The sequence below is a fragment of the Amphibalanus amphitrite genome, unplaced genomic scaffold, assembly GCF_019059575.1.
Source record: "Amphibalanus amphitrite isolate SeventyFive unplaced genomic scaffold, NRLGWU_Aamphi_draft 000935F_arrow, whole genome shotgun sequence".
Taxonomy (NCBI): domain Eukaryota; kingdom Metazoa; phylum Arthropoda; class Thecostraca; order Balanomorpha; family Balanidae; genus Amphibalanus; species Amphibalanus amphitrite.
The window spans coordinates 86,752-99,528 of NW_024882429.1; the positions used below are offsets into that span (position 1 = coordinate 86,752).

Consider the following 12,777-nt stretch of genomic DNA (forward strand, 5'->3'; position numbering starts at 1 on the left):
CTGCAGTGACTTTAGCTTAAAGGTAAAGGTAACCTGAGCACTGAGTAGGCTGAAAGTGCCACGGAAATAATGCTCAATTTATAAATACCAATAAGGATCCGTGATTGTTGCGGCTAGATTCACTAGCTTTACATAGTTCACTGGAGAGTCGGTCATAATCACGGTCTGCATTTTGCTGCGACACAACGGATAGCTTCACTGTCTTTTATTGGCGCCAACAAAACACAACACTAAGACAGAAACAAAAGTAAAAACATAGTAACCGCCCTTGAGGTAAGTCCATCCGTGAAAAACATGGTCATTTTCCGCCTAATCAACTTCGAGCCATCCTCTAAGTCATGTCGGAATTCAAAGCCGCCGATCAGTTGACCTGGTGACCTTTTCTTGGACTCCGGTGACTCCTCGTTGACCTGGCGTTCCGGCGTTGACACGGGACGGCATCGGGCAGACGTTTACGGCAGGGCGTAGCCGTGAGCGACGTTCTCAGCGACGTAGCCGTGCGCGACGTTGTCTGCGACGTAGCCGTGCGCCACGTTATCAGCCGTGGCGTAGGAAACTGCTACGTTCTCGTCGACCGGAGCCGGGTCGGGAGCAGCCCAGGTGACCGCCAGCACGGCGACCAGGACAGCCAGCAGCAGCAGGGCGGCGCGGAACATGGCTGTTGGAGAGAGAAGTGCAAATTAGCGACAGTGAAATATATGGGTCGAACGAGAGCTAGCGAGGGTAGATTCTCTCTAAAAATGCTTGTAAGGCTTATAAGAAACATACAGAGATTGAAGATAGCCCTCAGTTTGGGAACACGCTGGTTGCCTGACTTGAATTTTCTTTACCTACGTGGAACCCAAAATCACGGGTTGAATGAATGACGAATAACAGGTACCCGTCGGGTGACAAAAACAGGCCGGCCCCGGTACCCGTCAGGTACCGGTCGGTCGGCGCCCAACCGGCAAATATGCGTGATGCTACTTATCTGCATCGGTCTCTGAGCCTGATGGGCCTTCCTTGCCTGCGCTGGTTACCCGTCTGCCGCTGATCTTACCTGAGTTGTATGTAGAGCGAACTTCCACGACTGAGATCACAGGAGGACAGAGGCGCTATGTCCCTCCGTGCGCCACCGGGCGGTTTTATACCGATCACCCTCCCCTGTTCGGAGACGCAGGACTGGCCCAGGGGGCCGAGGTAAACAAACTTTCCGTAGCGCGTCGCTGGGAAACTCCGACCCGGGCGAAGGGTCCCTTAGACGCATTCCTGAGTGTTGTGCTCGCTTCGCCATGTGGTTGGGTGGACTATTGTGTAACTGGGGTGCAGAACCGGACTGCGCCGGTTCAAAGGGGTTGTGAGCCGCGCGAGGGAGGCTGACACTTGACAGCGACCTGATGCTGGCACGGCGAACGCAAAATGTGCGCAGCCTGTCTTGTGATAAGCGTAACGAAGGACTGTAACCCCAATGGATTTCCAGCTCAATGCGATAAATGCCTCTAATGAATGCTAATGAATTCTGGAAGCACTCTGCAAGTTACGTGGTAAGACGTTTAATTTAATTTTGGGTTCAGATGTGTTTTTTACATTTTGTTTAGCCTCTCTGCGAAAATGCACGTGCCGAGCACCTTTTAGATTGAACAAAGCATCCAATACTCCGGGCTGCCGGGTAATTAATCCCTCTAAATACTAGCTGAAAACATTGGATGAATTATTTATATTTTAGTAGCAAGTATTATATATTTGAAATGCAGTTTGAAAATCTATTGGCGATAGCAAAATACGATACGGTGCCAATCTCGATATAACATTTTTCTTTCGTCGTCAATTTACCTGATTGAGCTCGACTCTCTCTCTCTCTCTCTCTCTCTCTCTCTCTCTCTCTCTCTCTCTCTCTCTCTCTCTCTCTCTCTCTCTCTCTCTCTCTCTCTCTCTCTCTCCATTTTCCCTTCCTCTCTCCACCCTGCAGAGCACGAGGAGCGCCAGATTAAGCTGCGCGCGCTGAGGAACCGCCAGGACCTGTGTCAGGAGGAAGGCATCCTCAACCTCATCCTGGACGCCATCGACAAGATCACGGTCATCACCAGCGAGGGCTACCTGGTGTCTCTGGCTGGCGAGGAATCTGGGCAGATGTGGGACATCATCAGCAACTACCTCTACCAGCTACTCGGTAAGCTAGCTTGCGCGCACCGATAGCGCTGCATTTCCCATGATGTGACAGTGCGCCGTGCGCGCTCCCGAACTCTGGAGAAACACCGTTGTGTCGTAACGTGTGCCATGATACCTATTTGCGTATTCGCATTCACGCGCAATGATAGCCGCAGGCTGTTTGAAATAGACAAACACTATTCGTTAGAGTTGTGTTTTTCCATTGAATATCAACGTAAGCGCTTGCTGATGCGTAGCTAACATAACTAAGAGTCAAGGGTTGTGCGGTGGCTCTATATAACCAAACTGCTAGCAACAAGTGACGTCACGTCTTCCTGCCACGTTTAATGTCTGGGTAAGCCATTTAATGTTTGCTTTCCACAATATACCGTAACTAACGATGTGGTTGCTCTTTCTAGCGGCGATGATCAAGGGCAACCACAACAACTGCGCCCAGTTCGCCAACTCGATGCGCCTCAACTGGCTGTTCTCTCGACTGGGCTCTCAGGCCGGCGGAGAGGGCATGCTTGACGTACTGCACTGTGTGCTGATCGACTCGCCCGAGGCGCTGAACGTGATGAAGGTAATGTCAGACGACTGGACGAAGCGGTGAGGGGGGGGGGGAGGGGGTGACAGTGCTCGTGAGACATAATTTACTGTTTGCCGTGCGGGTATGAAACCGTAACAGCTGGGTTGAGTTCGATAATCATTTCGTATCGGTACTGATTACGTAGCGTATCATTTCTTATCGTATCGGTACTGCTGTTTTACGGACCCTGAAAGTGAACAGCCCCAATCGTCCATCCGAAGTTTCTTCCCTTCCTGGTACGGGAAAATAAATACTGCTCTTGTACGAATGCCAACCGAAGTAAACATTTACTCAGCCCGACATGCCTCTCGTCTCAGTCCCACCGACCCCTCACGCTAACCCCTCTCCCTCCCCCTGCAGGAGGAACACATCAAGGTGATCATCTCTATCCTTGAGAAGCACGGTCGCGATCCCAAGGTGCTGGACGTGCTCCGTTCACTGTGTGTTGGTAACGGGGTGGCCGTGCGCAGCTCGCAGAACAACATCTGTGACTACTTGCTGCCGGGCAAGTCGCTGCTGCTCCAGACCGCGCTGGTCGACCACGTCTCCAGGTGAGGCAGACGGGACGGGTTGTGACAGGTTGTGATGACTTGTGACGAATAGGGACGGAGTAGTGACATGAATGCTTCTGATCGTGACGATCACATTGAGCCTGAGCACCCGAGTCGCAACAAGTTGTGCCGAGTCGTGGTGCTGTGAGACGGATTTGGAAAGAGCCAGCGTGACAATATTCCATCACAGACCGACACTGCGAGAAAAAGGATGAGAATGGGAGGATAAATTAAAAGTCCTGAGATAAAAAAATGCGATTGCTGATATTATAGGCGATCCTTAATTACTGACTGCTGGCTCAAAGTCAATTGAATATGCGATTCTTCCTAATTCCTTGATGTATTTACTTGACTGGCCGTTACCGTGTGTTTGTGTGAAATGCGTCATTGGTTCTTTTTTTTCAGTGTTCACCCCAACATTTACGTGGGCAAGGTCCAGGGGTCTTCCATGTACCTTAAGTGGTATTACGAAGTGACCGTGGATCACATTGAACAGGTAAGAATATGACCTCGAACGCATCACATGGCGCTTGCGACGCTTATCCAGATATGACAGCTTCTTTTACCGAAATCAATGACTTGGAGACTGACTTGCATGCTTGGAAGCTTACCGAGGTCGAGATTTAATCGATTATGTGCGTTCGATCAACTGTTAAACTGGTCTTGTCAGGGCTCACATGTCTATTTGTATCTGAGTAAATACAACATTACATTATATAACCTTTTGTGTGTGCACCCCGACCTGACCCTTTCTGACCTGACCCGCCGTGCCGTTCCTCCAGGCGAGCCACATGCCTCCACACCTGCGGATGGGCTGGGCCAACACGATGGGCTACATTCCCTACCCCGGCGGAGGGGAGAAGTGGGGCGGCAACGGCGTGGGCGACGACCTCTTCTCGTTCGGCTTTGACGGCGCCCACCTCTGGACAGGTGCGGTGGCGGCGGTGCCGGTGACCAGCTAGAGACAAACCAGCGAATGAAGGCTGTTGCGTTAGTGCTGTCTGCGCTAGTGGTTTTGGTTGCCTGTTAACCTTTCTGACCATGCCTTACGCATCGTCACGTGCAGCATTTTCATGTATCGATAATAAAATGCAAGGTCTATCTGTATTTTTTTTTTTAATTTTCATTAATTGTCTTTTCATGATTGCTTCATTCTCATTATTGTTTTTAGGAATTCGCTTACTAAGAGATGTTATTGAGCTATCTGAAAGAAGACCATCAGCTGTTCACTGTCATCACTCTTTGATATTGCCATAGTGATCGTGTTTTCTTCCTCCGCAGGCGGCCGGAAGAACGAGGTCTTCCGTCAGGAGTCGGAGCCGTACATCCGTAAGAATGACGTCATCGGCGTGATGCTCGACCTGACCGTGCCGTCGATCGAGTTCACCTTCAACGGGGAGAAGGTGCTCGGCTGCTTCCGGGACTTCAACTTGGACGGCATGTTCTTCCCCGTCATCAGCTGCTCGTCCAAACTCAGGTATCGTTGCGACGACTTTTGAAAGTGGTTTTCGACATTGACATGCAGACGTATGCTCCAAACGTGAGAATTGCTGTTGTGTTCTTATTACTCACAGTTTCCATATCGTGGAGGATAATGAATATGACGTTTTTGTTTACCCTGATATGTCGGTGAAAACATGGCCCTCGACTAGCGACATGCATCACGCCGACCTTAGGACATAACTACAGAACGACTAAGTGTAACGAAACGTTTATGCTCTCCCAACACTCAACCGAACCTTCTCTGACGTCGCCCCACAGTGCCCGGTTCCTGCTGGGCGGCGACCACGGCCGGCAGAAGTTCGAGCCGCCCGAGGGCTTCTCTCCCGTCTCCGAGTGTCTGCTGCCCGCCCAGCAGATGTCCATCGACCCGTGCTTCCACTTTGGCGAGCTGGCCAAAGGCGTGCTGGCCGGCCCGCTGGTGGAACAGGAGGACCCCGTGTTTGTACCGCAGCCCATCGACACGTCGGCGGTGAGAGGGAGAAAGAGAAAGAGAGGGCGGGAACACCTCACATGATTACCATGGATGAAAAGGGAAGAGGGACTGGGAGGGGTCGGGGTGCGTGAAAGCTTCATCTGGAATAATGTTGGAGCCTTTAGTGGACCTGGTCTATCAAAAAGCAACGGCGGGCTTATTTATGGTATCGGCTACCTTTCGTTCCTCATACATCCCGCACCCTCCTCCAAACAGGTATCGCTGCCGCACTACGTGGAGCAGATCCGTGACCGGCTCGCAGAAAACATCCACGAGATCTGGGCCATGAATAAGATCGACGAGGGGTGGCGATACGGCGAGGAGCGAGACGACGAGTACATGCTGCACCCGTGCCTGACCCAGTTCGAGCGGCTGCCGCCCGCCGAGAAACGCTACGACATCCAGCTGGCACTGCAGACTCTCAAGTACGGTCGGCACCGGAGGCGGAAGGGTGGATTGATGGGGATTGAGTGTAAAATGAAAGAGAAGGTATAGCTACTCATTCATGCATACCAGATGGATGTTCGGCTGGAATTTTTAATGTGAAGGAGAGTGCATAAAACTGTAATGCGGGAGCTTTTAATATCTAAGCTGTTTCATATGGCTTGGTGTTTGCTTTGCCTTTTATGCAAAATGTGCAATGCGTGCTTGTTAGCAACTCTTCTGAAGTGGCTTCCGATGGTTTCGCGTAGTTCCTGCACAGCCTGCCGTTGACATGAACTCTCATTTACCCTTCGGCAGGACCATTGTGAAGCTGGGCTACCACATCACGCTGGACAAGCCGCCGAACCGTATCCGCTCGATCCGACTGCCGAACGACCCGTTCATGCAGAGCAACGGCTACAAGCCGGCGCCGCTCGACCTCTCCCAGGTGTCCCTCACAGGTCAGTCAGGCTGAGGGGTCTGAGGGTAGCTTCACGACGGCAACTTTATTGCTTTATTGGGGTTTGTGTTTCTGAAATTGTATCGCCATTTTCCTTCGTGAGGTCATTAAGCGACTGATATGCCGCCATTATCACGTTGTAGCCGCCTTATACTGAATGTGCTGATGTCCGTTGACGTCACTGTCCCACTGTGATGTCTGATATTAACGTGCCATGCCATCAATGATGTCACAGGCAAGCTGGAGGAGCTGGTGGAGAAGCTGGCGGAGAACACCCATATGGTCTGGTCCAAGGAGCGCATCCAGCAGGGGTGGACCTACGGGCTCAACGAGGTGAGCCGGAGCAATGACGATAAACACAACTCATATGCATATCGCCGATTAGGAAATATAACTTGGTCTTGAAAATGCTTTTAAGCTTCGTGCAATATGATGTGACGCGGCTGTTGTGAGAATGACGATGCCGCTGGTTGATGTCTCTCGACGCTGCTCTGCCCACCTTGGACTCCCAGCCCACGACCCACGTCTCGACCCAAGACCATATTCCTTGACCCCTGACTGCTTTCCTGACCAGTGACATCTGACCCCAGATTCATGACCCCTGTCACTAATCTTTGACCACTGACCTGTCTCTGACTCCTGACATGACTCTCCTGTCCTGATGACTCCTGAAGCAGACCCCTTGAACTTGTGACCCTGACCTCCGTCCTTGTCTCCCTCAGGACATGGATATGATTCGCACTCCCCATCTGGTGCCTTACCGACGCGTGGACGAGGCTATCAAAAAGGCGAACAGAGACACCGCCAGCGAGGCTGTGCGGACTCTGCTGGTGTACGGATACATCCTGGATCCGCCGTCTGAACAGCATGACGACGGTAAGGAGTTGTATGGGAAAGGAAATGACAGTAAGGTGGGAAAGGACTAGTATAAATAGATACCGCGAATATTTTCAATCGATAACTGAATCACGAAACCAACCCGTGTTTTATGAACGACTCTTAACATTTAGCTCAACAACAATGAACGTCTGAACTCTGAGTACTCGTCAAGCATCTGTAACACACCCGTGCTGACTAGTGGCTACTCACGGTTCTGTGTGTGTGATACCCTGCCGAGCAGGCCCCACTGATGACCTGCTGAACGGACGGGCTAACTACCGCACCTACCGAGCCGAGAAGACGTACGCCGTCAGCTCCGGAAAATGGTAACCGAAATAGCACACGGGACCCTTGGGCTGTTATTAGCTTGCAGGGCGGGCGGAATATGATTGCCGAACTGTGATATAATTCCACAAGCTTGAGTTTTTTTTTGTACTGATTTATTAGGCTTTTATGTAGTTTAGCTAGGCTTCCACATCGAACTTTAGCTTTATTCTGTCATTGGTATTTTATTCGCTCTGATGAAGTTAAGTTTTTTTCTTCTTCAGACATTCGGTTTGCTTTGGTGATTGGAGTTTGATTTGCTGATTGCAGTCGCCAGGCATTTCGGTGTGACCCGGTGACACTTACCGCGCCGTTGCCAGGTATTTCGAGTTTGAGGTGCTGACCGACGGACCGATGAAGGTGGGCTGGGCCAGGATCGACGCCCACCCGGGCCGCCAGATCGGCCAGGACGACTCGTCCTGGGCCTTCGACGGCTACCATGTGAGTTAGATCGCCGCTTAGTCGTTGTGACTTACGTGCATTGGACTGAAGGGTCATACTTGCGTTTTGGCTATATCGTAAACGTTAACGAAGAGGGCTTATTAAAAGTAATGTGCATTAGTCACTTTTCGAGAGTTTGTGGTAACATCATGCTATAAATTTGAAGTGTGTATGTTGTCGAGAAATGATATTTGAGTTAAAGTAACAAAATAGTGTATCATTGCAACGTTTTCGTTACTGTGTCTGGGAACTGCGGCGTTACTGTGGCATGACAAACACTACTCAATCACTGAACCGTCGACCCTAAATAAAAACAGCTCATGGGTGTACCATTTAGTCACGTGTAGCGCATCTTGTGCAACGATAACATCCACTAAAGCCTGCTCATTGTCGAGGCCCGAGCGTTAGTACGTGTTTCTCTCGCCTGTACAGCGAGGCGATAGTGCCGCCATGCGCGCTTCTCGTGGACAATAACGTAGCTCGGATAGTCTAGTTGTCCGAACTAACGGCTGGCGGCTCACCGTGCCGCCCGACCCGGCCCGGTCCGCTCTGGGTCGGGTGAGGTCGGGCCGGTCGCTCCGTGACCCGAGTCACCCGGCCGCCGCCTGACGGTCCCGCGGTCTCCAGGCCCATAAACACCACAGCAACCAGGTGGACCTGCTGGGTCGCAAGTGGCACGTGGGAGACGTGGTCGGTTGCATGCTCGACCTCCACGACCGAACCATCAGTAAGTAGTCGCCGGCGCGCGGCCCCGGCCGATCGCCGGCGTTAGAGCTTGTGGCTCCCCGCCGCGCCGGCTGGAAAACCTGAGCGCTGTGGCGTAATAATTTGCGTTTTACTTGTAACAGCAGCATGACTGAGTGATGTAGAGGGAGCTTAATTAACTAACAACATAAACACGCGCTTTTTAGTTTCATTTCTGACCAGATTTCAAACATTAACACTTTCGCCCTCTTACTTCCATTTCACACAAACACCTCCCAGTTGAGAGCGTGGGATCTACTCTGTCCTCTGGTGGCTGTCCGCCCCGCCCCGCTGACCCGCCCGCCCCCGCCCCCGCCCCCGCTCCCGCCCCGGCCAGGAGGAGAAATGGTCCGGCGGCGTCTGCGAGACGTACGGTCACAAATGGCATGTCGGTGATGTGATCGGCGTGTTCCTCGACCTGATCGACCGAACCGTCAGTAAGTGTCGGCCGTGTAACGCAGAGGATGAAGAAGTGATCACAGCTCACTATACTCTGTTCCGTTTCAAGTTTGCAGTCGAAGCGCCCTGCTGAAAGCAGTGCGTGATTTCCGTATATTACAGCTCTTACATTTTAAGACGCAAATTCTTGAGCGGAGGAGCGATCTGCCGAAGAAACTCCAACTGCAAGCTTGATATGGAACAGACTATAGAAATAGCTAAAACTTCGCCCATGTCTGAAGCAACTAGTACGTAAGAGCGAAATATGTGTTATTTCCCTTAGCCACTGGCTTCGGGATAGATATCTTAGGAATAAGCGTTAGGTTCATCGTCTTTAGTATTGAAGGCTTGCTTATCCGAAACAGCCGAAATGCATCTAGCAGTTATTAAACCGTCTTTAGCTTCAGCTGACCAGTTTGTAATCATGCGTACTTTATAATCCCTCTATAGCCCACATGTCTTTCCGAAAGAAGCGCACGACAGGGAATTTTAGCCAAAGGTATGTAATAAAATTTGCTTTGAGGATGCCTTTCTTATGTTCTCTTTCATTTCCTCACTTAAGCTATCCCGTGAAGCTCGTCACCTTCTGCTATTCAAACTTTTCACAGGTTGAGAACATTTCGTAAAAGGGTGAAAGTAAGTGCAGACTGGTTAAAAAAAATAATTGCAGATTGATTGCAGAAGATTAAAAGGGCGACATTGCAACTGAGTGCATTACTCCCGTTCGATTTCTCGCTCAGTGTTTCTCCTAGTGATTTCTGAATGTACCCTTTCCGTCAGATTTCCTGTTGAATTCGCCCTCCGATGGATGCTGTTTTCATGTATATCCTCCCGTTGTCGCCGTCTCTCTCACCGGCTATACCCGTCCGTCAGGTTTCTCTCTGAACGGCGAGCTGATGATGGACGCGATGGGCGGAGAGACGGCCTTCTCCGAGGTGGCCGGCGAGGCCTTCGTGCCCGCCTGCACGCTCGGTCTGTCCCAGCGCACCCGTCTGGCGTTCGGACACGATGTGAACGCGCTCAAGTTCTTCACACAGTGCGGTCTGCAGGAGGGATACGAACCGTTCTGTGTGTGAGTTGTGGTCGGAGCTGGGTCAGAATGTGAGATAGGGGAGGCCGGGGCGTAGACAAAGTTTTGGGAGTATTTTGAAAGAGGAAAGAGTGCGTTTTTTTTTCTGAAACTATGGTTTAGTTGTTATATGTATGTGTCGTTCGTAGCACTGTTCAAGGAATCGTAATACCTTATTCCTACCTAATCTTGTGTTTGAGCCTTGCTTGGAAAGGCAAATATATTTCTCCGAGCTATCCTATCTTCCCTCGTCTCATCTCAGTCCCATGGTATCGCAACACTCAATCGTTCAATTTTCCCTCCCTCCACCCAAAGGAACATGACTCGTCCGATGACGTTCTGGTACACCAAGGACCAGCCCATCTTTGAGAACGTCGACGAGGTGGAGAACTCGCCGATCGACGTGACGCGCATCCCTGCCGGCTCCGACTCGCCGCCCTGCCTGCGCATCTCGCACGCTACGTTCGAGACGCTGGAGAAGGCCAACTGGGAGTTCCTGCGACTCTCGCTGCCCGTCACCTGCCAGACCGTCTTCATCGAGTACGTCCACTCGTACACGGCGGGAGTGATAGTGCATTGAAAAAAAAACAACAACAGAACTTTCGTTCTGTGAATGAGCTTTTGACATCTCACTTGATAGGGGAAGCGGGAACATTTTGTGATGCCAGTAACGTCCTCTCAGTTTTAGCTCTGCGGCACCATGTGCTTTGACGTCCTTCCTCCAGTCCCTCGCCGTTGTCGTGTAGTCTCCAGCTCACTCTCAAATCTAACGTTCTGACCCTCCGAGTACCGACCCCGACTGGGACTGTTTAATGTATAAGGCTTACTCTGACTCTTTTGTCATCTGCGCTCTCCACTGCAGTGAGACCGAGAAGGAGCGTCGCTGGCACGAGATCCGTGTCCGCCAGCACCGGCTGCGGCACGAGGGGCGCAACCGGCCGCCGTCGGCGCTCAAACAGTCCATGCTAGAGTCCGGATTCACCATGTCCGATATCAAAGGTCGGTAGGAAGGGGAACGTGTTGGACTGTGTCTTGCTGTGTGGGAATATTGCAGAGAAGGCCGACCGCAGAGTGACTTGCTTTAGTTATGTTGTTATGTTTGAAGAGACCACTAATTGTATTCGGACAGGATTATGATGAAGTAAAAGCGAAGTAGCTGACTGCTAGGGATGACAATTTTTGAATCGACGTTAAATGGTTGGCAAATAATGTGTACGTGCATTGTATAACTGACGCATGGCTGGTCCCACAGACCTGCAGAACGGCTTTGACGCCGTGGAGGCGGACGAGGTTCTGATGAACAAGGCCAACGGCGAGAAGGGCACTCCGGCCATCCCCCGCCGCGGCAGTAAGTTATCGAACGTCCTCCGAATGGCGCCTATCGCTTCTCGCTATGGAGGGATGAGGACAAGTTTGACAGAGGACGTGTTCAGAACGATAAACGATGATCCACACCAGACCGTGTTGATGCACCTGGGTGATGCATCTCCTTGGCTCCTTCTCCGTGGCTCCCTCGACTTCGACTGCTGACTGGAAACAAAATTTACCATTCATGGAACTTGAAAAAGTGCCTTGCTGCTCACATTCACCGAGATTTCTTTGTGGCACTGACCCGGCTGATGGTGTCCCCAGGTAAGATGGCGCGTGCTGCCAGCGAAATGGACATCCAGCGGGGACGCGCCGGGAAGGAGAAGACCCCGCAGCCGGACGGAAAGAAAAAGGAGCGCGGGAAGTCGCCGTTCAGGTATGCACTTTGCCCTGAACAGTTGAACAGATTCTTGTGTCGCTGTGTCACGGCAACTTTGAAGACTTTCTTGTTAATTTCATCCACCCATCACTTGTGATATCAGAGCCTATTAAAGGGACTATCCCACCTTTAACATGGGGTTTGAGTTGAGATAGCCAAGTTTGCGGCGAGGTTCAGAAACCACTATCTATCTAGGTTGCAACCCCCGCGGCCTCTTGGTGTTGAAGAAATTCGTTCCCATCATTTGAAAATGGGCCTTGTACAAGGCCCTATCTTCAACATGGAGCGACCGTTAGTGTGACGTCACCTCGTTTAGTCATTCTGATTTAAATGGGTTTGTTCGTTGAAAAATCGCTTAAAACTTGGTCTGAACTTTGTTGTGGTGCCTACAGAGTAAAAAGAATCAGCTTTATGACAGTAATGTGGCCTGGGGAAGGAGGTAATTTTGGGCTGTGACGTCCCATATTTGAAAGTTTGTGTTTGGAATATGGGCAGCCTAAGATGTTTAATGAAAAATAAATGCCAGAACCGTGTTCCTGGTCATCCAATCTATAAAGTCGGGCACAATTTAACTGGTTTTAACAACATTTTAGAAGGTGGGATAGTCCCTTTAAGAGAACACTGATACTGCCCTTTCTCATACCAGTAATCATCGAATGAGCCTGTCCTCCACTGAGACACCGTTCTGGGTGGACGGAGATCCAAAACCTGAAGACCAACCGGGCCCTGAACCTCACTTTCCACTGACTCCCTCTCCCGCACCACAGGTTCTTCAAGAAGCGTGACCAAAGCACGGATCGTGTCGGCGGGAAGCGAGGGAAGAGTCAGGACCGGGTGATCCCCACCCTGGAGCTGCCTGGAGAGCGGCCGCCGCTGGGGGCTCTCGGCGCCGGTGGATCGGCCGTCCGGCTGTCCCAGGTGACTGAGAACGAAGGGAGTGATATGGAACTCACCGTCGGGGCACATGGGACGAGACGCATGGCCGTACATGCAATAAGGCCGGCTCGTGA

The 12,777-nt window shown here is 51.3% G+C and overlaps 1 protein-coding gene and 1 long non-coding RNA gene across 8 annotated transcripts in view; one reads left to right on the plus strand and one right to left on the minus strand.

The window, feature by feature from the left end:
- LOC122368271 (ryanodine receptor-like) overlaps nt 1-12,777 on the plus strand; it is a 124,521-nt gene that overhangs the window by 15,552 nt on the left and 96,192 nt on the right. For 6 of the 7 annotated variants that reach the window (XM_043342042.1, XM_043342044.1, XM_043342047.1 and 3 more), the window contains 20 exons: nt 1,949-2,149; nt 2,547-2,710; nt 3,077-3,267; nt 3,673-3,763; nt 4,050-4,197; nt 4,549-4,744; nt 5,029-5,239; nt 5,459-5,667; nt 5,984-6,126; nt 6,361-6,458; nt 6,848-7,001; nt 7,246-7,330; nt 7,649-7,769; nt 8,397-8,496; nt 9,825-10,023; nt 10,336-10,560; nt 10,883-11,019; nt 11,273-11,368; nt 11,653-11,764; nt 12,535-12,685. In XM_043342042.1, the coding sequence (XP_043197977.1) occupies nt 1,949-2,149; nt 2,547-2,710; nt 3,077-3,267; nt 3,673-3,763; nt 4,050-4,197; nt 4,549-4,744; nt 5,029-5,239; nt 5,459-5,667; nt 5,984-6,126; nt 6,361-6,458; nt 6,848-7,001; nt 7,246-7,330; nt 7,649-7,769; nt 8,397-8,496; nt 9,825-10,023; nt 10,336-10,560; nt 10,883-11,019; nt 11,273-11,368; nt 11,653-11,764; nt 12,535-12,685 (3,032 nt within the window). Of the gene's footprint in view, nt 1-1,948; nt 2,150-2,546; nt 2,711-3,076; nt 3,268-3,672; nt 3,764-4,049; nt 4,198-4,548; nt 4,745-5,028; nt 5,240-5,458; nt 5,668-5,983; nt 6,127-6,360; nt 6,459-6,847; nt 7,002-7,245; nt 7,331-7,648; nt 7,770-8,396; nt 8,497-8,850; nt 8,951-9,824; nt 10,024-10,335; nt 10,561-10,882; nt 11,020-11,272; nt 11,369-11,652; nt 11,765-12,534; nt 12,686-12,777 lie in introns of all 7 variants that reach the window. The other variant, XM_043342043.1, reaches the window with a different exon arrangement.
- LOC122368276 lies at nt 191-1,183 on the minus strand. The gene is made up of 2 exons (XR_006254210.1): nt 1,040-1,183; nt 191-658 (listed from the first exon to the last, which is right to left on the minus strand). It is a non-coding gene; the product is annotated as an uncharacterized LOC122368276 (long non-coding RNA).